This window comes from Megachile rotundata, chromosome 15 (assembly GCF_050947335.1).
Source record: "Megachile rotundata isolate GNS110a chromosome 15, iyMegRotu1, whole genome shotgun sequence".
NCBI classification, from domain to species: domain Eukaryota; kingdom Metazoa; phylum Arthropoda; class Insecta; order Hymenoptera; family Megachilidae; genus Megachile; species Megachile rotundata.
Window position 1 is genome coordinate 14,840,453 of NC_134997.1, and position 26,075 is coordinate 14,866,527.

General features: G+C 35.6%; 2 protein-coding genes across 16 annotated transcripts; both read right to left on the reverse strand.

Annotated features, from left to right (window-relative positions):
• Positions 1-2,284: 2,284 nt before the first annotated feature.
• LOC100876911 (EF-hand calcium-binding domain-containing protein 14) lies at positions 2,285-13,268 on the reverse strand. Of its 11 annotated transcripts, none has more exons than XM_003703542.3 (9): positions 11,024-11,650; positions 7,788-8,006; positions 6,941-7,163; positions 5,968-6,104; positions 5,663-5,884; positions 5,385-5,567; positions 5,192-5,308; positions 4,902-5,100; positions 2,285-4,792 (listed from the first exon to the last, which is right to left on the reverse strand). In XM_003703542.3, exons 2-9 carry the CDS (start codon positions 7,914-7,916, stop codon positions 4,734-4,736), a joined length of 1,269 nt encoding a protein of 422 aa, XP_003703590.2. In that variant the 5' UTR covers positions 7,917-8,006; positions 11,024-11,650; the 3' UTR covers positions 2,285-4,733. The 11 variants fall into 11 exon arrangements, with proteins under 11 accessions (XP_003703590.2, XP_076396570.1, XP_012141031.2 ...); XM_076540455.1 differs by having other exon boundaries at positions 7,788-8,271; positions 11,303-11,649; XM_012285641.2 differs by having other exon boundaries at positions 7,788-8,271; positions 11,230-11,649.
• Positions 13,269-18,914: 5,646 nt separating this feature from the next.
• Positions 18,915-26,004, reverse strand: LOC100878108 (endoplasmic reticulum metallopeptidase 1). 5 transcript variants are annotated; one of them, XM_076540438.1, is made up of 15 exons: positions 25,930-26,004; positions 24,474-24,589; positions 23,861-24,407; positions 23,662-23,789; positions 23,449-23,580; positions 23,254-23,374; positions 22,867-23,172; positions 22,560-22,789; positions 22,311-22,491; positions 22,042-22,226; positions 21,812-21,967; positions 21,538-21,743; positions 21,346-21,458; positions 21,096-21,271; positions 18,915-21,016 (listed from the first exon to the last, which is right to left on the reverse strand). In XM_076540438.1, the coding sequence occupies exons 2-15, from the start codon at positions 24,474-24,476 to the stop codon at positions 20,852-20,854; spliced, it is 2,649 nt and encodes an 882-aa protein (XP_076396553.1). In that variant the 5' UTR covers positions 24,477-24,589; positions 25,930-26,004; the 3' UTR covers positions 18,915-20,851. The 5 variants fall into 5 exon arrangements, with proteins under 5 accessions (XP_076396553.1, XP_076396552.1, XP_012141019.2 ...); XM_076540437.1 differs by lacking the exon at positions 25,930-26,004 and adding an exon at positions 25,682-25,801; XM_012285629.2 differs by lacking the exon at positions 25,930-26,004 and adding an exon at positions 25,512-25,534.
• Between the last annotated feature and the right edge of the window lie 71 nt (positions 26,005-26,075).

Here is a 26,075-nt window from a genome sequence, read left to right on the forward strand (position 1 = left end):
GTCTTATAATCTTATTTTAATGAAACTAAGTTAATGATATTGAGCGAGCGAGCCGAAGGCGAGCGAAGCTCTTATACTTGACTTTGTAACTTCTTTGTCCGCGTTTTTCTTTTGCACCACTCAACCAATTCTCGTCAAATTTTGCATGCACATGCGTATGTACATCCAGATGGACATAGAAAAAAAAAATTTTAATCGGACTGGCCACGAACGAATAGTCACCGAAAAAACTGATCCTAAAAAGTGAGGGTCCGAACACGCATATAAGGAAAATAAAAAAATGAATATTTCGGCACTTTGACGACGTAGTATGGTTCCTGAGGCATTTAGAAACAAATTTCTATTAGGGTTTGATGCATTTTGATGCCTAATAAAGCCAGGAAATCAATTTTTGTCGAATTCGGTCCAAAACGGTACAGGTGGCGCCATCTAGCGGCGAGCGGCGGAACTACGAAAAACTAAAATTTCGATTTTCTCGAAAACTAGGAACTTTTCCGAAATTCTGAGATATACAAATTGTTCCTTGTCGCCTACGGAATCGAACGAATCTAATTATAGCTTGCTAGGACAATTATTAAGGAAAACAGAAAAATAGCCCATTTCATGGACTAAAAAATTGCCGTCCATCTAGCGGTGAAAGTTGGAACTACAAAAATAGAAAATCTCGATTTTCTCGAAAACTAGGGACTTTTCCGAAATTCTGAGATATACAAATTGTTCCTTGTCGCCTACGGGATCGAACGAATCTAATTATAGCTTGCTAGGACAATTATTAAGGAAAATAGAAAAATAGCCCATTTTATGGACTAAAAAATAGGCGTCCATCTAGCGGTGAAAGTTGGAACTACAAAAATATAAAAATGCGATTTTCTCAAAAATTAGCAAACTTTGAGTACTTCTGAGGCTCAGAAAGTGTTATGTGATCGCATTAGAAGCAAAATAAAGCAATAAAATCTTCCTGAAAACTTTAATAAAGAAAATAAAAAAAATGTCATTTTATGGAGAAAATTTGTGGCGCCATCTAGCGGCGAAACTGCGAACTTCGACGAATTTCTCAACTTCGACGATGTAGTATGCCTCTTTAGACATTTTAAAGCAATTCTTGTTGAATAAGTTACTCATTTTTTTGCCTATTAAGCCCAGAAAATCAAGTTTTATTTGACCCCTTAACGCGTGTTCGGACATACGTTTTTTCAGTATAGTTCGCAGTTTCGCCGCTAGATGGCGCCACAAATTTTCTCCATAAAATGACATTTTTTTTATTTTCTTTATTAAAACTTTCAGGAAGTTTTTAATGCTTTATTTTGCTTCTAATTCGACCACATAACACTTTCTGAGCCTCAGAAGTACTCAAAGTTTGCTAATTTTCGAGAAAATCGCATTTTTATATTTTTGTAGTTCCAACTTTCACCGCTAGATGGACGGCAATTTTTTTAGTCCATGAAATGGGCTATTTTTCTATTTTCCTTAATAATTGTCCTAGCAAGCTATAATTAGATTCGTTCGATTCCGTAGGCGACAAGGAACAATTTGTATATCTCAGAATTTCGGAAAAGTTCCTAGTTTTCGAGAAAATCGAAATTTTAGTTTTTCGTAGTTCCGCCGCTCGCCGCTAGATGGCGCCACCTGTACCGTTTTGGACCGAATTCGACAAAAATTGATTTCCTGGCTTTATTAGGCATCAAAACGCATCAAACCCTAATAGAAATTTGTTTCTAAATGCCTCAGGAACCATACTACGTCGTCAAAGTGCCGAAATATTGCACTTTGCATGTGCAGTAGAATTGACATAGGCGGCTCATGTACGTATCGCAATGCTGACACAAAATAATTAATTACTTATTACCCGAACATTATTTATGATCTTTCATGATCGAACCATGTAAATAATGCATTGCTGACCATTCTTTAATCATAAAAGTTTATAAACTGTACTCAGAAAGTGAGTAATTAACGATTTTGCATACTCATTGTCGTGTATATTCCTCCTACGCGCCGCCCGCGCATGCCACGGAGGAATAATAATTCCCGAAAAACCATATCCTCGTAGACTTTAATGCAAAATTGAATTTGCTCGCGCTTATGTACTTGACTTTTCAACTTTTTTGTCCACGCTTTTCTCTTGCACCACTCAACCAATTCAACCGGATGACACGGTTGACTATTTTTGCTTTAGCGTGAAATTTACTCGCTCGCAATCTATGTACAAGTGTATAGAACAATTACTGATTTTTAAAATTTGCATAATGTCGACATCAGAATCTTAAATAATAGTATACGAAAGTATATTATAGCATCTTTATTAAAGTACTTTAGTATTTACAGAAATATTTATTACTTTTCTCGTACTAGCACCGTTTTATTCACTTCAGCGCCGTTCATCCTTTTCGTTAATACATATGTTACGAAGTTTCCTATGTTCGGCAATAAATAATATAGCGTTACACAATAATAAAATTATAATACAGATATTATACAATTAGTTTACCATTTATTATTAAAAATAATTATTAGAAGAATAATAAAAATCCGCAACGTTTTTCAACTAAATCTATTGTTTCATACAATTTTCAAATTATAAATTACCCATCAAAACTTAGAAATATACCTTCAACAGTGTTTATAAAAAATAACGACACAGCGGAACCTCCAACCCGAGGAACGTGATTTAAACGACAAAATTACAAAATTAAAGAAATATCGATCAAAAATTTCAGTGAATAGCAGGGAATAGAAAAAAAAGCTACATAACTTACTTTGAGTAATCAATTATTTATTCACGCGTCGACGTATAGTCATTTTATGTGCATTCACTGTTCCTCTTTATAAAGTCATCAATTTCGTATAATCCTCCTCTTGCATTATTAACTTCTTATATCTACGTTCTATTTCTCCTTGTAAATACATTATCTCCTTATGTCCGCGCTAGTACAAACGAATATTCGTTTAATTATATAATTACTCGCAATCTCTATAATCCATTTTGACAACTAATTATTACACAACATTCAAACATAGGATTTTAAAATCTTACATAACATAACGATTAGACTGTAGATGTTCAATCATTCATGATATATCGAGGTCTGTATAGTATAAAGATCCACAGGCTATAGATCACATGTTTTATGTACACTATACGGACTTGGACATACCATAAACGCATATACATACATCCACGGTCTAACAATAACGATCATCGTGAATTGCTGATGGGGCGATGTTTTCAAATTCAACTACATTGATGGCTTAGTGCACAAACACTATTACTGTTTATCATCTTATTTATATATATATATATATATACGTATATAATATAAGCATAACTTAAAAACTGTAAATTTATAAATGCGCAACAAAGAAACAATAGATTCGGGGATAAACAATAAACAAAACCATTATTTTTAACAAATTTATAAAGTTAGTTTACATGTAATTTTTATACAGCATAATGGAGTAGCGAAGAACTATTTATCATTATTTATACACTAAGTCATCGATATAAGGTAATCGAACTGCCACCTGCATACGAATGTATCTCAAAAAAAATAAATTCGACTGTATTATAGGCAAAAGAGATAAGAGAACGATTATCAAAATACACGGAACTAAATCCAGACAAAGACATTAAAGATATTTTAAGACCATGCGTATATTCTTTTCTTAAATATTAGTACTTATATCTACAACTTGACTTTATAACAAATAATATACTAAATTTCATTTAAGGAAACATAAATGATCTTAAAATACCCTTAACACCTCGCTTATATATTCCGTTATTTTAATATCCCTCGACTTTTTTTTATATTTGATTTTCTTTGAAATACATTCCAATTCATAGATAAAAAATTGGTCACTTTGTGTAAGAAACAATCATGTGCCTGAACTGCGACTTGTAAATCAATCAAGACACATATCCATTTAGGTCTTTCAGTTAAAAAATTCAGAAAAAATGTACCCTCATATTCGCCACACGTTGCCTCGCGTGTCGCTTAATTATGTTTTTTTTGATCAATTAACGCTCCATTATGCTACGCGCAACAAAATAACATATATATTCTATATACAACAGAATAATTGGATCTAACATGTCTCTGAAGGATTTACATAGATCTCTAAATTCCTCTAAGGTTCGTCTGCGCTATAAACAGTAGAAGAGTAGAAAAATGTATTGCGATCACGCGTGGACGATAAGGTTTGAACCCTTCCAAGAAAGTATTGTAATACATGAACAAGTGTAAACGGCTCTTTGTACTTTACGATGGTGTGTCTGACTTTGTTCAGATCGCGTACATAGTCGTGCTGTTCCTCTAGAAATTGGCATTGTCATTGTTGTAACACGGCTTTTAAATACATAGTATTTATACTTGGACGATATCTAGATTGAACGTATACCTTATTGCTCCTTATTCTAAATAGGTCTTTCTAAATCATGCTCGGTTCGCAGATCGTTTTTCTTGCAACGATATAATCAACTTAAAAAATGTACTTTTCAATTATTCTGAAGAAGAGAGATCACGCACGATCCATCGTATAATTATTCACTTCTGCTCTTCCTCTATATATATGTACATGAAATTTCAACGCATTTACCTAATTTAGTCGTATATACAAATACACATCTCATCATTCTTCTCGACACACGAATAGACTCGCTTTTTCTTTAAGAAAGCGAAATACTCGTTCACAGAAGTACCATCGTAATATATCGCTTAAAATATATTACGGACTTACTGCATACGATTCGGTTTACCCGTTGCTGATTTTTTTACAGACACATTATCCGGGACTGGAAAATAAGAAAATGGACCGCTAAAATAAGTTCTGTACAATTATGAGAGAGAGAGAACTCTTTTTCTACTTTTCGAATCAATAAAAAGCTCAACTGATCAACTTACCTAACATGTCGCGATCTGGTTCCGTCGTTATTTGCTCAACGAACGACTTTTCTAAACTCTCTTTATTCAATTTTTCACTCTGAGCGTTTGGTACCGCTGCGAGCATTATACTCGTGGAATTTTTTAATTCACCATACGACTGTTCCAACTGTTTTATCATCTTGTTCATCTCTGTGTTAGCTGTGTACATCTCGCTCACCTGTAATATAAAAGGAAAGCGTGACAATTTGTAGAATACGTTAGAATTTCAACAGCACCGGAACCGATGAATAAGATGCATATACACGTACTTGGTCGTTCAGTTTCTTGACAGAAGTCAGTACCGTATTTTTCACGCATTCCCTCTCTAGCGATATAACTTTCATGCTAACGTTTTGCGTGGTTTCTTGAAGCAACACCAATTTTTCCTTTAACAAACAGAGCGCTTAATGTCAGTGTACGATATAGAATCGATCGCGATCGATTGTTTTTTCAACGGCTTACATGATCTTTCTTTTGATCCTCTGCGACCCATTGTACGGCTGTAGACAAAGTCTCGTTGATGTTCAACAAATTATTAGTTAAATGTAAAATCGTTGCGTTCAACTGATCAGTCTTTATCTTCGTCTCGTTCGTGGACGCTATTTGAGGTCTTTGCGTTACGTTCGACAATTCTATCATCGTGTTCTAGAGTAGAAATAAAAATATAAGAAAATATGTTTCAGAATTCTATATCACGATGTAAAAATATGTGGTTAAATAAAAACGTTGATTATCGCGACCTTGATACTGCTGATGTTCTGTTGCATCGTTGCCTGAACATCTTGCACCTTTGCATTGGACTCTTTCAGAGTCTTTACCGTGGCACTTAAATCTTGTATTTGGCTACCAAAGGACACGACGCTGCTTGATAGAGCCTTTAAGTCTTTCGGTACATTGGCTAATTGAGGAGCTGCTTTGAACCACTCTTCTACCCTATGTAGATCGCGTTGAATAACGGCTAACTGAAAAAGGAATGTTCACACGCTAACGTGGATGCAGATTTTTCGGACGAAATCGAGGAGAAATTAATGGAAGAGAAGTTTACCTGCGTGGTAAAATTATTGATTTGAAGCTTGAGATCAGACAAATGATTAAAAATAATGGTCTGATTATTTTGAAGATCCCTTGATAAAGAGTGACATTTCTGCAAAGCGTCGGGAACACCTTCGCTACCGGCAATCACTGCAATAGAAAAAAACAACGTTAGTAAAGTGGACTGGACGCACGTGGCACGGAAATACCGACATCTTATCGCACGTTTCGACCACTAACACCGATATCTCGCAGCTTTCGAAACGACACTCTCTGTTTTCGCTGAACGTTGAATCAGCTCGAACGTGTAATAAATTAGGCTAAATTTAACAAAGGATCGAGAGACGATCGAATTTCTGAGAATCACGATAAAGCTGATCGATTTTATCTCGTCTTGAAACAACGACGTCGAGCAAATACGTGTTTCAGTAAATACTGACTGCGTTTCATATAATAATAGTAGGAGAAAAATATTATAACAGCTGAAAGTTTGAAAACAAAAAGCCAGTATTTCGAGTAGGTCAGGATTATTCCGATTCTTATATCTTCTAGTGACGGCAATGCGTATTGCGTAATAAACTAAACATTGTAACCAATAATTGTCGACGTTCTGAAAAGTAACGTTGTACACGATATTGCATAATATCTAGACGATGCAAATTGCAGGTACAAAGCTACTATTTTAATCGGAAACGAGTAGTAGCGCTTAAAAATTGAATCTTCCGAGACTCGAGAACGGTATAGGTGCGTACATACTGTAAGCGTGTTACGATAATCGTTCGTATTAAAATGCATTATAAGCAGATTATCCGATACGAATCGACGTTGTCGGTTAAAAGAAACATGTCCTAGACGCGTATTCTATTCTGGAACTCATAACAGAGAATCGAATCGTATTTACGAGAAAAGGGTAACGATGCGAATTGATTCTATAACGCGTGTAATATCGATCTTTCATCTTCGGCATTGGTTGGAACGCGATATACCTTGATCCAGTTCAGTCCGGAGCGCAGTGAGTTGCTGACGAACGTCGATGAACAGCCAAATTAAACTAGCGGTTGCTAATACAGAGGCACAAGCCAGAAAGGCACTACAAGCTTTAAAAAATCCAGGACAAGCTCGACCTCTTCTGCCTCTGCATTTGCGGCCATTTCTAGTCGATACATTCCAGTATTCCGATCGTTCGTCGCTGCTATCTGATAGTAACTCCTAGAAATTTACGGAAGATCAGTGTCGATCATTCTGTTCGATCGGTTCTGCTTTTTCGTGTCGATATCTTTGAAACTCTTCAGTCTCGATTCGTCCTTGTTTCGATTTACAATGTATTATTATAGGAAAAATTTGATAGGGATGCAATTCGTATGAAATGTCTAGTCGACGAAATATTAGCTCGTCGTACCGATAGTTCAGTGATCGGTTAATAGTTCTTTTATCGATGATAAAAGTTCGCCCCTTTTAGAGTATCGTTTAATCTATGCGCGAAATGCATTACGAATGACTCGCATGAGGCATCGATGGCCCACGTGAGTTGTCGAGAACAAACTCGTTACTTCGATCACGAGCAACTCGATCAGCTGTTGCACGTTTAAGTCTAGCGTATTCGCTGCGTAATATGTATATCACAGGTGAATCACGCGGCCGAACCACGATAACGATAAGCCACGCTTTCGAGCGACTTCGCTAATAGTATCGCTTTCGTTCGAATACAAGATCGATCATTTCATACGTTACAACTCTAGCAAAGTGCGTTGATCTCGGTAGAGATCGATAAAAGCGGCCAAGACAACGAAGAATTCCTGGTGGTTACGATGAAACGATACGAGAAATACGTACTTGGGAGCTACGTTTCCCGGAACTTCGGCGGGAGACAGTGTGCGGAGGCGCTAAGGCGTCGAGTTCCTTACGTTTCTTCATCTTCTTCGTCGGTTGACGAAGCGGCACTGTCACCGCGACCGAGTCCATTTCAAGCAACACCAAACCGCCTATCTTCGTTCCGTTCCGCGCGAGAACCTCGCCCTAATCGCCAGCCCCTCGTCAACCCCTCCGCCGCTTCTGCTTTATCGTCGATACTTTAGCAGGTTCATTTCCGCGCTCGAAAATCAACTATCGCGTTTCCACCTTTTCATTTACGCGACACCACGGACGCCGCACCAGCGTCCACGCACACGCCTACTATTCGACGTACACGTTGCAACGTCTTTCGTTTACCGATTTTCGCGATTTTCGCGAACGCGCTTCATTGTCCTCAAGGTTTTATAAACCTCACATTTTTTTCTCCCGACTGCTCGGTTAGGTCCGGATTCGAGCATCTACCGATCTACGGAATCAACTGTTGTTTTTATCGATACGTTACTACCGCTACCGTTTATCTCGCATTCTTTTTCTTTTTTATCGTTTCCTGATATTTTGAACGCTATCGATCATTCGATCGCCGCCGACATATTTATCGATTGTACGTTGCCTAATCTTCGTTCAGGCGGAGTAAATCGGATAAACTTGTAGCGCATTTTATAAACGTTACCTTTGATGGATCGATTCGAGCGACGCGGCAATAAAGGAAGAACAAGGTCCTCGAGTACCGTCGAAAGGGGTCAGAGGAAACAAAAGCGCGGAAAAAGACAATGCCAAACGAAATGGTGGGTCCCGAGCTGGTAGGTAAGAAAACCAGCGAACGAGAAAGCAGGAAAAAGAAAGAAACGAGGACGGTGCAGATAACGTGACCATAATGATTATAGCGATTTAAGTAATATCGGCGACTGCTCAAGGCGGACTACTCGTTTAGATAAGGGAGGTCGAACAAAATCCTCGATAAAACGTACAGTTAGCGCTCGACCATCGTGCAAAAACAATAACAAAGTTCTGTCAGCAATCGCACGCTATTGAAAAGAAAAGAATTGTAAGAAGACGCGCGTAAACCGAACGCACGAAATCAGAAGCCAAGACGGAAAGTTTCGACTTGACGAAAGTAATTTGAAACTGAAACGTTAATTGATAACGAAAGCGGTGCGCATCGGTGTATCTACGATTTTTAGCCGAGGTGAACTTAATCGGCCTGGCTTTACTAATACGTATCGTTAACGATTTTTAAACATTCAGAAACGATAGAATTTCGAAATTTCTAATATCAGGTGTATCAGCGCTCCCTGATCTATCCTATTTAATTATATCGATAAAATTTCATTTCCTAACAATTACTATGAATATATAAAAAAACCATATTCCAATTTCCTAGAGTGAAGCGTTAAATTAGAAAAAGCTGTATCACGTTCGAATAAAAAAACAAACCGAAGAACAAATTAGAAAAAAAAGTTACGAGTAGAACCGCGAACGACGTCAGAGAAGAATCGATGGTTGCTCCGAGTCTTCGCTGATTCGTTCGAATGACATAAGAACCGTTCACGAGACATTATTATACTGCATTACGTTATCAAGATTATGAAACGACGCGACGCGACGCGTCGGCAGAGTTCAGTGTCACGGCGAATGTTAAAGGGTCGAGTAATCGAACAGTCGAAAAATGAAATCGCTGCGAACAGTCTCGTATCGATAACAGACTGTTATCAGCTGATTCGTTACGCGACAACTTTCGCAGGTGGAATCGAGCGTTCGCGATCGTCTAACGTGTAAATATCTACAGAGATATAAATTGAACGCGCGCGTGATCGCTAAGCTGGCAAAGAGTACTTGTGTACTCGAGATCGTGTGCACCTAAACACTTGACACAACTCGACGTTGACCTTTATTCGACGGTTAAACGAGATGTTCTTGCCTTCGAATCCACGCGCGTAGGAAGCGATACATGGATTTCGTTCTATTTCGATCTATTTCGAGAGAATCCGAGTTAATCGAGCATGACTATCTCATCGATTAGTCAAATTAGTAACGCGTTCTATCTTTAATATTATTAACATCGAATGATCGAGCTATAGCAAATCAACTGTAAAAGGAGCCACTCGTTTGACTGCTTACGAGCCCTCCTTACACGCGTTCGAGAGGAGGATCCAAATGTGTCCGGCAGTAGTCGATACCGAAGCGCGTTGGAACGAAGATTTAGAGACTGACGAGTAATTTAAAATGATCTGTTATAGAAAAATCAAGCACAATTTCAGGATTTTAGTTCATTTGAATTGCATTAAAATCGAAGATCTTGTAACATGTAATTATCGTGATTGATTGAACACGAGCAAGAAAACATCCAATTTACGTGGAAATTGTAAAGGATCAATTAAGATTAATAATATGTTTATAGTGTGACGAGTGATTACACCAGATAAGAAACTTGTAAAATACTACGCCTATCGTAAAAAGAAACATACGGCCTCCCGCTCTACTTGTACGTACATATATACATTATCGATCATGAACAGTCACCTATCAAATTTCTCCCGATAAAAAAAAATTGAAAAGTAGTGATATGGAATTTGAAAGCTTCTAACACTACAAACATTGAATTGTCTGTTACGCGCAATTTGAGCGGCAAACAAAACTTCGTCACCCTAAAAGCTGCGATTAGCAACAGCGATCAATTCGATGATCCAGCTATCGTTTTCGTTATGGATTTACTTTGAAAACATTGTTCGCGAACGCGTACACCGTCAACACAAACTCCTAATTACTTAAAGTAAAAGAAGAAAAATATTTCGTTACTTAATTGCTTGTGAAATAAATTATTAAACAATTACATCAGATTGCAGATTACATCGATATAATAAATTCATATACACTAAGAAATCTATCAATTTTCCAGAATATCGATTCGTAAAATTTCAATCGTTTCTTTTTATCATTTTTATCGCGTTCAATGATTTTACTTATACGTTTCAAACGACCGATTTGGGGATTTAGAAATTTCAGAATTTGTTAATTTGATCGTTGAAGCGCGAGACCGAGTACAAATATTCCTTTTACCCGCCACTAACAACGGTCTCGAACATAATTGTATACTTCAAATATTCGTTCCGTTTATTCCTCTCACCTATGAATTATTGCAAATGCAACGTGTCGTGTAATGAAATTCACACTGCGCACGTCTCTGTTACATATAAGTAAATACACACATACATATTTACCATTATTCTTGAAACTTTACTGTCACAAAAATTTGTGGGCTTAATGCAAGCAATTCTTTCGTATCTCCACCCTGACGTATCATCAAACCGAGGGGCAAAACTTTTCACGTACGTCACTACGTTAGAAGACACTTCTACGTGTTCGCTGAAACTTGGACGCCTGGGAATCGATATTAGGACCGAAATAAAAAAAAAATCGTGTACACCTGTCGACCATCGAATGTTTAAACACCGACGATAACCACTAACGCATCTTCGTGCATGCGGAACTTGACCTACGTTGAGAATAAATTATATAGCGATTGCAATCGATTCCTGTCGTTCGAAATACACGACGAAAACTGAAATACGGTTTTATCGTAATTTATAACACGATACACTGTTCCAGTATGTTTTTAAAGTATTCGTTTTATACGCGTTATTTAACGGTTTATAGTATTTCAGAAAACAATTGACGAGAATACGTATTGAAAAAGCGTAGACAACGCCCCCAACGTTACTGCGTACCACTCGCGCCGTGCGCAAGATATCGACTGACCGAGGGTTGGTACGCAACCACCAATGCACGTTCTATTTGTCAGGGGTTCCTACAATAATTCCCTGTACATAGGGAATTTTCAATTGGTACGAAAGGAACGACAAAAAAGAAAAATAAAGATGGAGAAATAGTAGGCAATTCGCATTGTGAAAAATAGAGGCGCTGCTAATTACGATATCGATAAGTTTCGAGAAATATCGATGTCGCGAGTTTTTCACGTTTTCTATAATCGATAAATCGAATTCAATTTGAATTAAATTCGAGTTCCACAAACAAAAACAGAATTTTATAATAGATGACAGTGCCGCAATTAATTTCGAGAAACTCGAAATGTTTAATGATAACAATTGGTACTATCGATTCGCATGTTTTTTTTCCGCGCGTACGTCGTTTGAAAATCTTAAAATTGTGGAAATTTAAATTTACGCGTTTAATTCGATCGAAGATCGAAGAACGAAGTAGCGAGAGACGAGATACGATTGTGTTTGATCGTATTATCAAAGTCGTAAATATTAAATACATTAAATGAACATTAAAAAAAAAATACTAGCATACTTAAATAATTAAAGCACAGCATATTTTGAATACATTGGTTTTTAAAATTTCTCAATGAATTTTTAATACACTCTGATCAGAGTTTCATAACTTATTTTACTATATCAATTCGTCCTGTTATTAGTTCCAGAATATAAGCAGTTCAAAGCAAAGTTAATATATTTCACACAAAATTATTTCAAGCAGTTTAAAGAATACACTGGATATAGACCGTTACTATTTTTTACCACGAATCATAATATACAAGCTATACCGATATAATTTATTCTCTTTTAATCAGATATCGACGGCGATACAATAAAAATGTTGATCTTGTAATTACCTGATTTTATGGAAGTATCCATTTTCTTTATTTCGCCGTATAAAATAACAGCTAACCAAGACAAGGCTATCAACCAGAACGTAATTAAAAGAGCTGCCAACCAGAGCGATATAATCTTCATATCAGATTTACTGCATACACAAGAATCGGTCCGTTTCATCTTTGCCGTGCTGCCAGGCCTATGTTTTCTATGACACGTACAAAGCATTTGTTTAATCTTGGAATTGAAAAATTAAATTCTAAATAACAAGTTTCTTGTTTACCTTTTTATCTTTTTCTTTTTTGGTGTAAGTACCAAGTCTGACACGTCAGAATCACTATCCGACAGTAGATCGAGAAGATTTATGGTTTCTTTGTTATTAGAGCTGTTCATTTTGCTCAAGAAAACATAGCACGGGTCACGAAGTGAATAAGTTAATATGTAACTGCATCGACGTCCAGCTTAATAACATAACCTTGCTGATCAATTTATTAATCATTAAAAGATTGACTGCTTGTAACAAATTTCAGATGATTTCCTTGACTTATTTTGATTACATATTAAAAGTAACATCGCTTAGTAATCTTAGTAATTCTCACATATTATTGCTTTGGTAAATAGTTGCAGTCAAAATATCTCTCTCTCCTTTTACATCTTCCGCGACATAACCTATAATCGAGCATTCTTAATGCATTCCTACGCGGTACACTTTCTTCTCGCGTTATCTGACATCTGACGGCTGGATAAATAAAAACTAAAAAACGTATTATTTACGTTACAATAATCAATCTCGTTCCAATATCGGTCTTGTTTTATAAACGTTTTTATATATTTTTAATATCTAAAATAGACAAAATATCTTTTTCTCGACTCCGATTAATCAACAAACTGGACATTTTTGTATTCGAATTATGATCGATTATATATCGTATCGTAGATCGATTTTTTTTCTACGTGTATAATATCGAAAGAGCAGAGCGCGCGATCTCTGTTTAAATCGATCATTTTTTAAATACTTTTGATGGATATGTTTGAAAGAATACGAAATTAGTTTGTTGTTGCTGAATGTTCTCAATAAATAGTGAATTTCGGGGCTGAATCGAAACCATTAGACACTCCATGCAATTGAAACATTTTGATCGTATCGTATACATAAATGTATTGCTGATTTATAATTAAACTGTGAACCACAAAATGAAGTATCAATTTTCGATATAGAACTTTGGAAGTTCGGAGTTTTGGAATCTTGGGATTTCGGAAGTTTAGGATTTTAGAATAATGGATCTTTTTAAAGTGTTCTCGTTTTTAAGCCGCGTACACTTTCGCATGGAAAAGATCGCATTTAGGATTAAGCGCAACACCTGTGAGACGAAAGAAGAGTCCTTCTAACGCATTAATTAACGTGCGCAGCACGTTACAATGCTTTCCATTGGAGACGGCTTCGCATCCGGTAGAAGTTCAGTCAAAAACGATCTACGTGTATCGCATACGATTCGCTGGAAATTTATAAAAGTTTATGTCGTTAATAATGCCGTACTTATAATTACCCGTATCGTTTCTAATAAATCTTTGGTACCTTGAGTTTGTTCATTCTGAAAACCTTGTCAATAATCACATTCATTATCCGAAATCGATGCAAGTGAAAAAGTTGTAAATCAATGTTGAACGATGTTTGACTAGACGTTCGGCTGGCTGGATGTGACACAGCCGAATTTTAAAAAACATCAGCTATGCCGACATCTTGCCTTCGAGGCGCCCAGTTAAAATTTTCTTTTAAATAGTTCCCGCTATTTAACGAAATATTCGGAACTTTTTTTGCATTAGCGGATAATTACTTTATTCGACGTTAGGATAACGGATACGATTATTCTGTCTTTTAACCGGTACAACCGCCAATTCTTGCGATATTTATTTGTCTTGAGAAAAATTATGGTGCCATTAATAATAATATGCAAATCCAATAGAGGTAATCTAGTTACCTGTACACTGGCTAGCCCGGTAGACCTCCCTTAGGAAAATCTCGATGTAGCCGAAAGAGACCTCCTCGATCGTTGGTATATATTCAAAATCTAAAGATAAGAAATTTCGACATTTTCAATTTTCTATATTTCTTCAACCCTATATTTTAACCCGAGAAGGTTTACTTGCCAATCGACTGTTGTACGTACGCTTGTATAGATTAATTAAATAAGTGTTTAACCGATAAAAACAATAACAGAATATTTTGTCTCGATTAAATCGAGTTCAAGCGTATTTAGACTCGTTTAAATCTAACAATAATAACTTCGTATATATAGATATCGTTCCCTTTACAGATACAAATGTCCCATAGATCGAGGGTTAAATAAGAAAAAAATGATAAAACTAGTAGAATCGAGTGAAACGAATATAACTGGCAAATACTCACCCGCCAATGTTTAATAATAATTTTCCAGCAATTTCAAACGACAGACGATACGCGACAATCGATCTGTACGACGACCGAACCTGTTCGCGATAGAGCATGATCCTGGAGGAAGCGGTCGAGTTTCGTGATTTGACGAAAAGGATGGACAGCTTAGAAAGTCTTGACGCGATTCAAAAGAGACACCTGCACAAGGTTGGAGACTCGCCAAATAACTGATAGCGTGGGCGTCGCGCTCGTGGCGTCGAAGACATCGGTGAAGAACGCGACGGACGTAGAGAAGAGCATGCCAGCCATTCGAGAGGGGATGAAGCTCCCCCTTCAGGATTTCTTCTTTCCAATGGTTCGCGACCGATTCGTTTCTTCCTTCTCTTCGTGTCGCTGCTTTCTGTTGTTCCCGATTCTCGTATTGTCGGTTTTAACGCGTCTCCAGGTTGCCACCTCTTCCGGTTCGCGCCAAGCGTTAACGAAGATTCCTTTATCGATGCACTTTACACTAGCACCGGCAACTACCACCTATGTCTTTACTGCGCTGCTCTTTGCATCCGTTTATCGTTTTAATAATTTTTCGATCGAAATTAGAATAAGAGCGACAATGCAGTTATCCGAAGTTGGAAACGATCGTTGTCGTAACCAGGTGTAAGACAACGCTGGCCCTCGATTTTCGTCTATTTCTTACATTGCAACGTATTGGACCATAGTCTATAATACAAGGGTTTATAATATCAGAAGGGCGTAACGCGTACAACAAAATAAATGTCCGTAAGAAATTTAGTATGAATTTCTTACGATTAACGATAAGCGATACGTATTTTCTATCCTTCCCGGAGTTCACTAATCTTGATTCCATGTTGATGTTGTTACACAACGAATTCGCGTAAAATGTCGTTGAAAAGCGAAGTATCGTATCGTAACAGTGTCACCGATCGAATCGCGATTACGCGCGATCACGCAGAAATATGTCCGAAAAGTTGCACGTAGGAAAGAAGTAAATAAAGAAGGAAAGAAATAGAGAGAAAGAGAGTTAATAGCAAGAGGGCTCGTGTACGAGGAACAGAGTGTTTCCCGGGCCTCCTCCGTGACTTCCGGTTATGTTGCGTAGCGCGCGTGTGTCCGACGCTGCGCTGACCGGATATGGCGAAGAACCGACTGACCAAAACGTTCGAATAGAGCCCCGTTCGCCGCTTCGCTTCGTGGTCAGCCGAGCTTTTCTTTCATGCGAATCACGTGTTCCCCTGTACCAAATACCAAGCTCGGCTACGATGACATCATACTCGTTGTTGTATACCTATACCCGATTACCTGTGAGTAGCACAGGTAAACGCGATCACATGTAGCTGCCTCGACCGATGTCCTCGCGTGTCATTTTATTGTAACGAGACAAAAAATAATTAGACAGAATTATTATACTATTCCCGCTGTAACCGGAAAATAGCATCCATCGCCGTGTTAACTTTCAACAAACGAGGCATTGCAAACGAAATAAGATATAATCAATCCATAAATAACGTAACTAGCGATAACTCCGTGACGGCGAAAAGTATTTTTTACCGAATATCGTGTTACAATTATTTGAATGAACCATCCTCGTATTTATCTGTACCTTTATCGTTCAACTTTAACTATGCTACGACGGAACAAGGAGAAAACGGACATCCGAAGGAGGATCCGAAATAAAATTCACGACCAACCGTATATAAATCATACGTCGAGTCAGTCGATTTTTCTAAGAGGACAAAATTAGGTATCCAAATATCCAGAACCGGATGGAAGGTACGCAGTCTCATGCATATACGAGCGTTCCTTTTGCTTCTTCGTGTAAGTACACCGTTCTATGGTCTTATATATGCATCCACTGGTACGTGGTTAGCTTACTTATTAATTATTCTTCCATGAGTTTTTTCTTCTTTCCTCTGTCGATGGGCTGGTCACTGGTCACGTGAATACGACGGCGAAGAAAGAGGAGGAAAACAAACGGTAATTCACGAAAAAAAGAGGGAATTTTCGCTTCGCTTTATTCGGTTTCATTCTTAATTTTCTTATCGTATCTAACAGAGAGGAACTATCGTTCGAAATGTTTACGAGGGTAATAAACGTTTTACCCTTGCTAAAGAATAGAAGAAGGAGGAACGAAGAAGGAACCTCGCAAGAAGTAGGCCGTGCAAATGAGGTAGTCTGTTGAGCAGCTCTGCAACTAAAAAAGCCAGTCGACTGCTAATTGAAGAACAAACAAGTACAGTTCAACGCGAGATTCGGTTTAGAGTTTAGAGAATCTCGCGATGAAATTATTCGTATAGCGAAATATAGACCAATTCGTATAGACCAATCTCGAACAGGAAGAAATTTGTCAACAATAGCCAAGAAACACGTTTTCCAAACCGATTTAATCTTCGCGCGATGCAAAATCGACCGATTATTCGATTATAATAGGACATGGCAAATCGATGCATCTAATTGCAAGCTTACTATATCGATTATTAAAAATAGCGATTAACTTTAATTGAGAAGCGAACGATAACAAGTTGCGTCTGCTAAATTCTCGACCACCTGGCTATTTTACAGACGATTCATAATTGACCAGCACCTTAATTTGCAAGCTCTCGATACAATTATCGTTAGAAGATTCGTTGGAACCGCTTTATTAACACCTGAGAACTCGACTTAACGCGTTAACTGTTAAATATTCAGAAGAGAGGGAGAGATATATAAATGTATTAGAAAAAAGTTGTTTATTATAATAATACAAAATATATTACTTGTTATAAACGAGTAATATTCTCGAAAAATCCTTACCTCCGTTACAGTAGTTTCTCTTACGTTTATAAGAAGTTTCGATTTTTTAGTTTCACCTTCGAATCTGCTGTTCCGATCGATTCACTGTTTCATCGAATCACTTGAACAAGGAGATACATTGTTATACTCTGTTAAAAGAGAAATAAAAAGAAAAATTAAAACGGAAATCAATGTAAACCACGACACTTAACTGTTAGATCACGAGAAATGGTAAAAGAATATATTGTTTCAGCCGATCGAGACCGAAAAGATTTTTTATCTGAACAATATCTCTTTTGCTTATCGCTTAACTGTGACTGATAATTCTCTTTTTTTTCGCTCCGTCCTGTTTCGGTCGATTTAACACCTGGCTCCACGGGTACTATTAACACGGCACGTTTCGCGAATCGACACATCGTTTATACCATATACGGTGAAACGGTAAGAAATCATCGACGAACAGAACTGCGAGTCTTCTAGCGGACACTACGATCCGTTTGCGAATCAGTGTCGCGACCACGAAAGACGCGGGCTCGCTTCAACCAGGAAATCGTTCTCGCCTTACAGGATGCCAGTGCGTCAATATTGACACGTTTTTTTACGAAACATAACGACGGAGAAATAGAGAGAAGAAGAGAGAAGAAGAGAGAATCGGATCTCGACGATCCTCGATCTTTCAAAAGAGTAAACAATTCTCTCTTCGAAGTGTATCATGCTTTTAGATTGTATCTTCGTCTATTTATTTCGAAAGTAATGACGCGTAAATTGTTTATCTACCATGTTTTCGCTTCATCGTTCATAAGTATCAAGTTGCTCCTTTAAAATGTTCAAAATATACAAATTCATAATTTTCAACTTTTGTATATTCGAATTTTCGACATTCGAATGTTCGACTAGTCGAATTCTCAAGTTTCAAGTTTCAAACTAATCTCTTATTTTCGATGGAATTTACAATTCTCTTTCTTTAACTTTATTCATATTGTGCGTCACTCGCACACGGACGAGCTGTCCGTCTTCGTACGTTTTAAAATGTAAGTCGAAATCTGATTCACCCACGGAACATGCGTAATCGGTATAGTTAAGAAATCGAAAACTGATTTAATCGTTCAATGAACAATAACGTCGTTAACGAACCGTCTTTTAGTTATACATGTAGGAAGTTTCCGCAACAGAAACAAAATTCCCTTATCGCACTACTCGGAAAATTTTCACTCGCTTTTTAACATTATCAGGCGTTGGTATCTTTAATAAGAAGAATACCCAATTAACAAACACTGATTTAATTAAAGCATCAAAAAAAGGGATCATCGAAACAACAAGTTAAATACTCAACTTTTTTATTGTTCGTTCCCTGTGTTAACTTTTGCTTATTTAACAAGAATCGCTATGTAACAATAGTAACATACATAGTAAACATAATACTGTAACTATTTACAAGTTTCTAGAAAAAAAAGAAACAAACAAATTTAACAAATTTATAATACTCGTTTATGGTAATTAATTCAACATCGATCAAATAAAACCTATCTAATTTGAGCAACTTCCAATAAATTCGTTACGAGATCCTTTGTAACGTAATTGAACAATAAATTACAAATCTATAACAATGTGCGTGTAATTAAAACATCTTAACTAAACAATCGAACAATTAACTTTGTGCAAAGTAATAAATTAGAGTAATAATAAAATATTAACAAGAGAATGATTTGTACAATCAAATTTGGTATAATAATCTAGGAATAAGATTTATACAATGAGAATGTTGTAAAAAAATTCTCACTATACGAATGTACAATTAAAATTGTCATCGATCAAGTAAATATCAAAGAATCAAATCGATACGAGTAAAAATGTCGATAGTTACAATTTTTTCATTCAAAGATTTTCGTTTACGGTGTATATCGGTGATCGTTGATATTGAGTTCCAATTGATGTTTATCAAACGTTTAATAGTACAAAATTAAATTTTCTTAATTCTCTCTTTTTCTATATAACAAGCAGCAAACGTATACACGTTTCTAATACGCTATCTTTTCGCAACAATGTAAAAGTAATATTTTCGTATTGTAACGTATTACATTATTCCCTATTAATACTTTGAACTTACTTCTGGCTACGTAATTGGCTATCAATATTGGCGTTACTTACAATTAAATTAGAAGCTATAATCGCTTCGATAAACGTTTCTCGAGTAAATTGCATTCCTCTTTGAAACTGTATTCTAATCGTAGATATGACGTTTAATTCGGTCAACTATAATTATCTATTTATCCCATATGCAATTCAAATAATAAATTCTAACGACTATTGCCTACAATATCGTACAACGATCAACTATTATAAAACAAAGATAATTAACATAGGTTCAGTCTCTATGCAACAATAAATACTAAAAACAAAACGATTCTTCTTTCTAAAATATAACTATGTATTAAGCATCTGTCCAAAAAAACAATTATCATTGTCTATATATGTATAATAAAACAGCTGTGAAAGCACTTGCTTCGCTTAACAAAACCCTAGTCGAAGGAATAAATAACTATAGAATTCAACAACGCGGGAAAGGTCCAAGTTACGCTAAATTAAACTCGAAAGGAATATTACTAATAAATAATTATTATGATCCGGTAACGAGAATATGATCAAGCAGATTTTGTCGTTTGGTCTTCTTTTTCTTCGACTAGAAGAAGAAGAAAAAAAAACAGAAACAATTTGTATCCAATCGTACGGACAGTTCAATTTTAAAGCTTTTCAATCTTCTAGATTCCCTATCAGATAAATTTAAAGCATTTAAAATTTAAATGTAGCCGTAATTATTCTAAGGCATACGTTTGATATGCTAAATCATATTGGATCCCTACGATAGACAATTACGACCATTGGAAATAGAAACATTTTCATGGCAATATTTACTCTCGTATCGTTCTTCGATTCGTATCTTAAGACTACTTCCAAAAATGGTATCGGTAATGTACTAGTAAAAAATGTTATATAAATAGAATGAAAGACATTTCATTCTTCAATATTTCTTTTTAAGTGTCAATCTTGGTGTATCTTGCTATATTGCAATTTAAGGAATTTGTGTATATAATATGGGATTACTCTAACCCTTAAGCTTATAAGTTTGCATTGTTTAGATATTATGCGTCTTTTAGACGTATCTATGGCTATCCTAGTACAGTGTCGTTTTCGTTAGGCTCCCGCCGACTACTTTCTTGCAAATGAATTCTGTATACGTGGAACAGCTTGACATAGTATTAAAATTGCCAAGATGTATACGTCGCTGTCCATGGAGTGACCACTGTCCAAGATGGAAATTGTGCTAAAAATCGTTTGAATCTTAATGATGTTTGATGTTCGCCATGCAAAAAGTGGCCACCTAACGCCACCGATAAGCATGGAGTTTTTGGCATGTTATTCACCTGTATAAAATCATGAATAAGATAATTAGAAATATTAAAATATTAAATTGTATTCTTATAATCCTGGTGCTTCGCTTACATTCAATTCGAAAGAAAATGTAAAAGGAACACAATCGGATGCACAAGAATAATAAATAAAATACGTTTCTCTATCGTTCCATTTAGGTCCTTCTAACGGTTTACCCTCTACGACCGACCATTTTTCTAAATGAACCCCTTTGTACGGAGATAAAATTATGCTTATATGATCTGGACCTAGGAATAAAATTTACAGGTACAAGTTTAAATTGGTCATTCGATCGTTCACGCATTCGTGAAATTCAAATTACCTGTAACATTGAAAGTGAAACTGACAATATTTTGTTTCGTTGTTTTTGAAATGAGCTCAAGTTTTGTTGGAATACTGATAAGTGGCGCAGGACCTGGAATCCAGCTTGTTTTCCTATTACGTTAGCGCAAAATTGTTTTCGTATTAGATAACCATAAACTCCTCGATATTTTTAGTACAGTAGAAAACATACCATAAAAATGTTGTAACAGGCATAAAATATGGTAGACCGCAGTACAACTCTTTCTCGCAATCTTTTACCGTTGGTGTTACAGCACCTATTTCAGGTACCATAGCTTCCACGCTGTGTGGGCTATTCATATCTAGATCAGCTATCCAATATCCAGTACCCGAATACCGTAGGTTACCATTAATGTCATAATATTGTCTTTGCGAGTGCTGTAAATATTGACATGTTTATCAATAAATACTTTCGACTCTAAACATGGTAACTGTAAAGTCATTACCGCGATCATAAATCGTTCTGGTGCCAAAGATGACAAATCACCGCTATAAGGAAAACCGAGCGGAGTCAGAATCAATACACCGATAGTTATTAGAAATATTCCAACCAGCACGCTTAGAATGCGTTCGGCGTTTTTAATCAAAAGTACAATTGGTAACTAAAAGGAACATATCGATTATGAAATTAATAATAACAATAATTGCCTTGAATCATTAGTTTTCAATACTTTACCGTGAAACTAAGCAGTAAACAAAACAATATGCATAACATGTTAGCCATAACAACTTCGGAATTTATACTACTACCAGATCGTCCCATTATCGGAATGAAAAGATAAAGAGCTCCTATTACTAAATAAAAGGACTGTATATAAGGTAAGCACATTGTTGCTAAATAATAAAAAAGCCATTTCCAGCCTGAAAGATGAAATTTTAAAATGTATATGTACATCTTCATACATCTTTCATCGAACATTATAAATTCGGTAATAATAATTGTACCTCTCCATTTGTTAAAGAAGTGATATCGAAGTAAATTTCCAACTGTGGGAAATACGACCCAATGTAATGGTATGAAACCAGATCGGATTTCAAACAGAACACAACAGAAGAGAATAGACATCCACATTATAGAATATGCATCGCAATATATTTGATATAATACCCATGTAGACTTAACCTCCTGCACGGAAATCAATGGAAATACAGTTTTAAATATTCATGAAATTATATTCGTACAATCTGATTTACCTTCTTTTGTCGTGATCCAACATACGAGAAGAATGTCATCGATACGAAAATAGTTGGGCATACGTATAAGAAAAAAAGCCACGCTGGTCTTGCATACCAACTCATAACTTTCCCAAGTTTTGTAAGGATCAGTGCAATCAATGTGCACGATAAAATCGAGACTAGCCATGAAATAATTATTGCCCCAATACATAATACTAAATGTTTTAAGTATATCGATCTTTTCGCATCTAAATCAAGGGCGGAATTTCTAATTATGTTAAGACTGTCGCATATAAATTAATTCACCTTAATTATGCATACATACCTCGCCGTGCACTTTTAGTGTTTAAATATATTGAATATATACCAGCGATTATACTAACGATATTAATTGTGCTTGCCACGTATTGCGACCATCTGATAACAAATGCGCCTAAGAAATCAAAAAACACGAGATTCCCTACGTTCTCTTGAAACGCAGCCTCGGACAAATAATTTTCTAAAACTATCCCTTGTAACAGAGCGAGAATATTATCTCCAGTTCTTTGCAAAGATCCTAATGGTATTTGTTGGATATTATCAAATTTTGTATGGTATACGTAGCCATTGGTTGCCCAAGCAAAGTCAAGACCTGTGATATCATCAAAATAATTACAGATACGATTTCTAATAACGCAAAAGAATACTAAATAAGAATAAGTCAATTACCTACCAGAAACATTTCCAAAATCTCTAAAAATTCGAAAATCAGTATCTCCGGGTACGATACCACTTTCAAATATTTCTTGAGCTAAAGACGATGCGTATGGGTAGGGGACAGACTTAGCATATATCTACAATAAATTATTGATATAAAAATGTCACTGATTATTGCACAGATATATAAAGGCATATAATTTAATAATACCTGAAGAATCCAAGAGCTGTCAGGTCCAGCCTGAAATAACAATTCGCGACCACCTGCACCACACGCCTCTAAATTTATAAAAGCACGCACTTCCTTAGCCCAAGGATGTTGTGTTATAAAGCCATGGGAAGCCTGCATCATTTACATAATTAATATATTTTTAAAAATAACATAAATTTAACTTATGCTTCTCATCACCAAAGTATGATATACCTGTAATAAATTTTCTTCAGCACCATTAAATAAAAATATAATATTATGCTTTAACAACTTTGAACTATGAGCAATTACACGCAAAGTTTCTAACATCACAGCACACCCAGCCCCATCATCAGAACCACCTATAACAAAAGATTATAAAAATATTTGTATATATGCAAAACCATTGAACCATCTTCTTGATAAATCTTACCAGGACTTTCAGGAAAAGTGTCAAAGTGACAATTTATCAATAGACTGCTTTGCGTAGGTCTATGCGGGCCAATTTTAACAATGACATTTTGAACATTTCTATAAACATTTGTCATTCCATCAAGAAATTTTAAGGGAAAAGCTCCACTATGTTTAGTTACATTGACTAAAATCTTATGATTTTCATTGGCATCTTTAATTATGTTATTGATACTGTTTGTTAAATATTTAATAGCCAATACTTCATTCTCATAACTTCCAACGATCCGCGGACCAATGTATGTAAGATTTAGAAGGTGATTATGTGCTCTTTCTGCTATAAATCTTTCTGGGTATAGACCCTTCTTACTTATCATTAACGGTTCAGGCAATTTTTTTTCAAAAGCAATTATGATAATGGACAAGAAAAGATAAAATGTAAAAAGGAAAAGCAAATGTTGAGTTTCATTCGGCAGTATTTCCTTCTTCTTTGAAGAAGTTTTATCTTCGTATAGTATATCACTAGAAGATCTTTTTGTAACATGCTGACGTAATCTTATTCCGTCTCCCTGGAAATAAACATTATTGGTATACAAAAAAGAAGTAATTATATAATAATTCAAAGAGAATGTTACCATTGTTTATATTTAGAGACGAAAGGCACTTTTGAAGACTAATGTAACGTTTGGATCAGAGTTAGATTAGATGAGGTCACTTTCTTCAGATTCGCTTGATATGCAGACTACACACACTGTAAAATATACCTAATCAAAATAAAATTTCTAACGTTTTTGGACTTTTTATGTGAACAAAGTACAAAAATAAAGTGTTATGCTACTAATCTTCATTTACCATGTCTATGGTCAAAGATAGTAATGATTTTTATTAAAATAATTTTAAACAACATATTGCAAATGTCTTTAAAATATTCAAATGACAACAATGCCCACCTTTCGTTGTATTTATATTATTTTGTTTAATCGTCACGGTTATTAGTCGGTAATTTTAGATTTTTCTTTACATAATTCCACATTAACATTGTAGACTATGGACCATTATTATCAATTAGTTTAATCTTTATTACAAGCATTCAAGCAGATTACAGCTACATGTATTCATGAGCCACTACGATTAGATATCGTATCACATTTTTTGAATAAAGGCTTATGTAGGTGCACATTTATCCGATACTCGTTAATACATGCATCGTGCTTATGTATGCGTATACTCGAATATGTGTAGTGTTTCAGAAAAGTTAACGAAAATAGAGTATCTATTGCGATAAAGTGCAAATTAAAAAATAATAATTAAAGAAGCAATTAAAACGTTTGTAAATCACGAACATCTTTTAATTTTTAATCCAACGAATGATTGGTGTTGTATCTTGATCGTGTATAAAACTTTTATTCTCGATACTACTGACGTGTAGTTAAGTATATACAAAAGAAATTGCTCGATCGTGCAATTATACAATATCACTTTTAAACGAGGAATTTCAATTATTCTTAACGAAGATTCGGCTGTAAATGGGACATGAATAATTAATTTTCTTAACAAAAAAAATTAATAAAAGAATTTAATTTTGACTACAGATATCTTTAATTTTTTTTACTAGATAAATTACTATTGGTTCAAGTATAAAACAATGAAAATTAAAAAAAAGATATAATTACACAAAACATCCATTCGTTTACTATCATCTGTAGTAAGTGTTTAAAATTTGAACACTTACAGACTCTATTATATAAACTCTAAACAGATCGTAAAATCTGCTCATTACAGTGCATCTTATGCTTCCTTTAAATAAAAACGGCCGTAGGGGAAAACATCGTCCATTACTTACTTTTTATTTTATTGGAAATTTCCAAATCTCTAAATTTCTAAATTTTCAAATTTCCTATTTTTCCAATTTTCAGTTATAACATTTTCAAATCTTCAAATGTTCACATTTGCAAAGGCCTTCGGAAGGAATTTTTAAATTTTTGAATTTCTAAATTTGACATTACGTTAATTTAAACATTGACCAACCAAAAAGCAAGTGATAGAGGGACTCCTTTTCCCTGCAACGCCATTTTTCTGAGAGAAACCTACTATGCTTGGCCAGTTTGCCAGTGTTCAGTGCAACGATAAGGTTCTGATGGTAGGGACCAGATTTCACAACTAGCAGACGACCAAGTCTAGCAGACGGCGCATAACTAGCGTCGTTCGCGGGCGTTCGTGATTTTCTTTTAAATCGA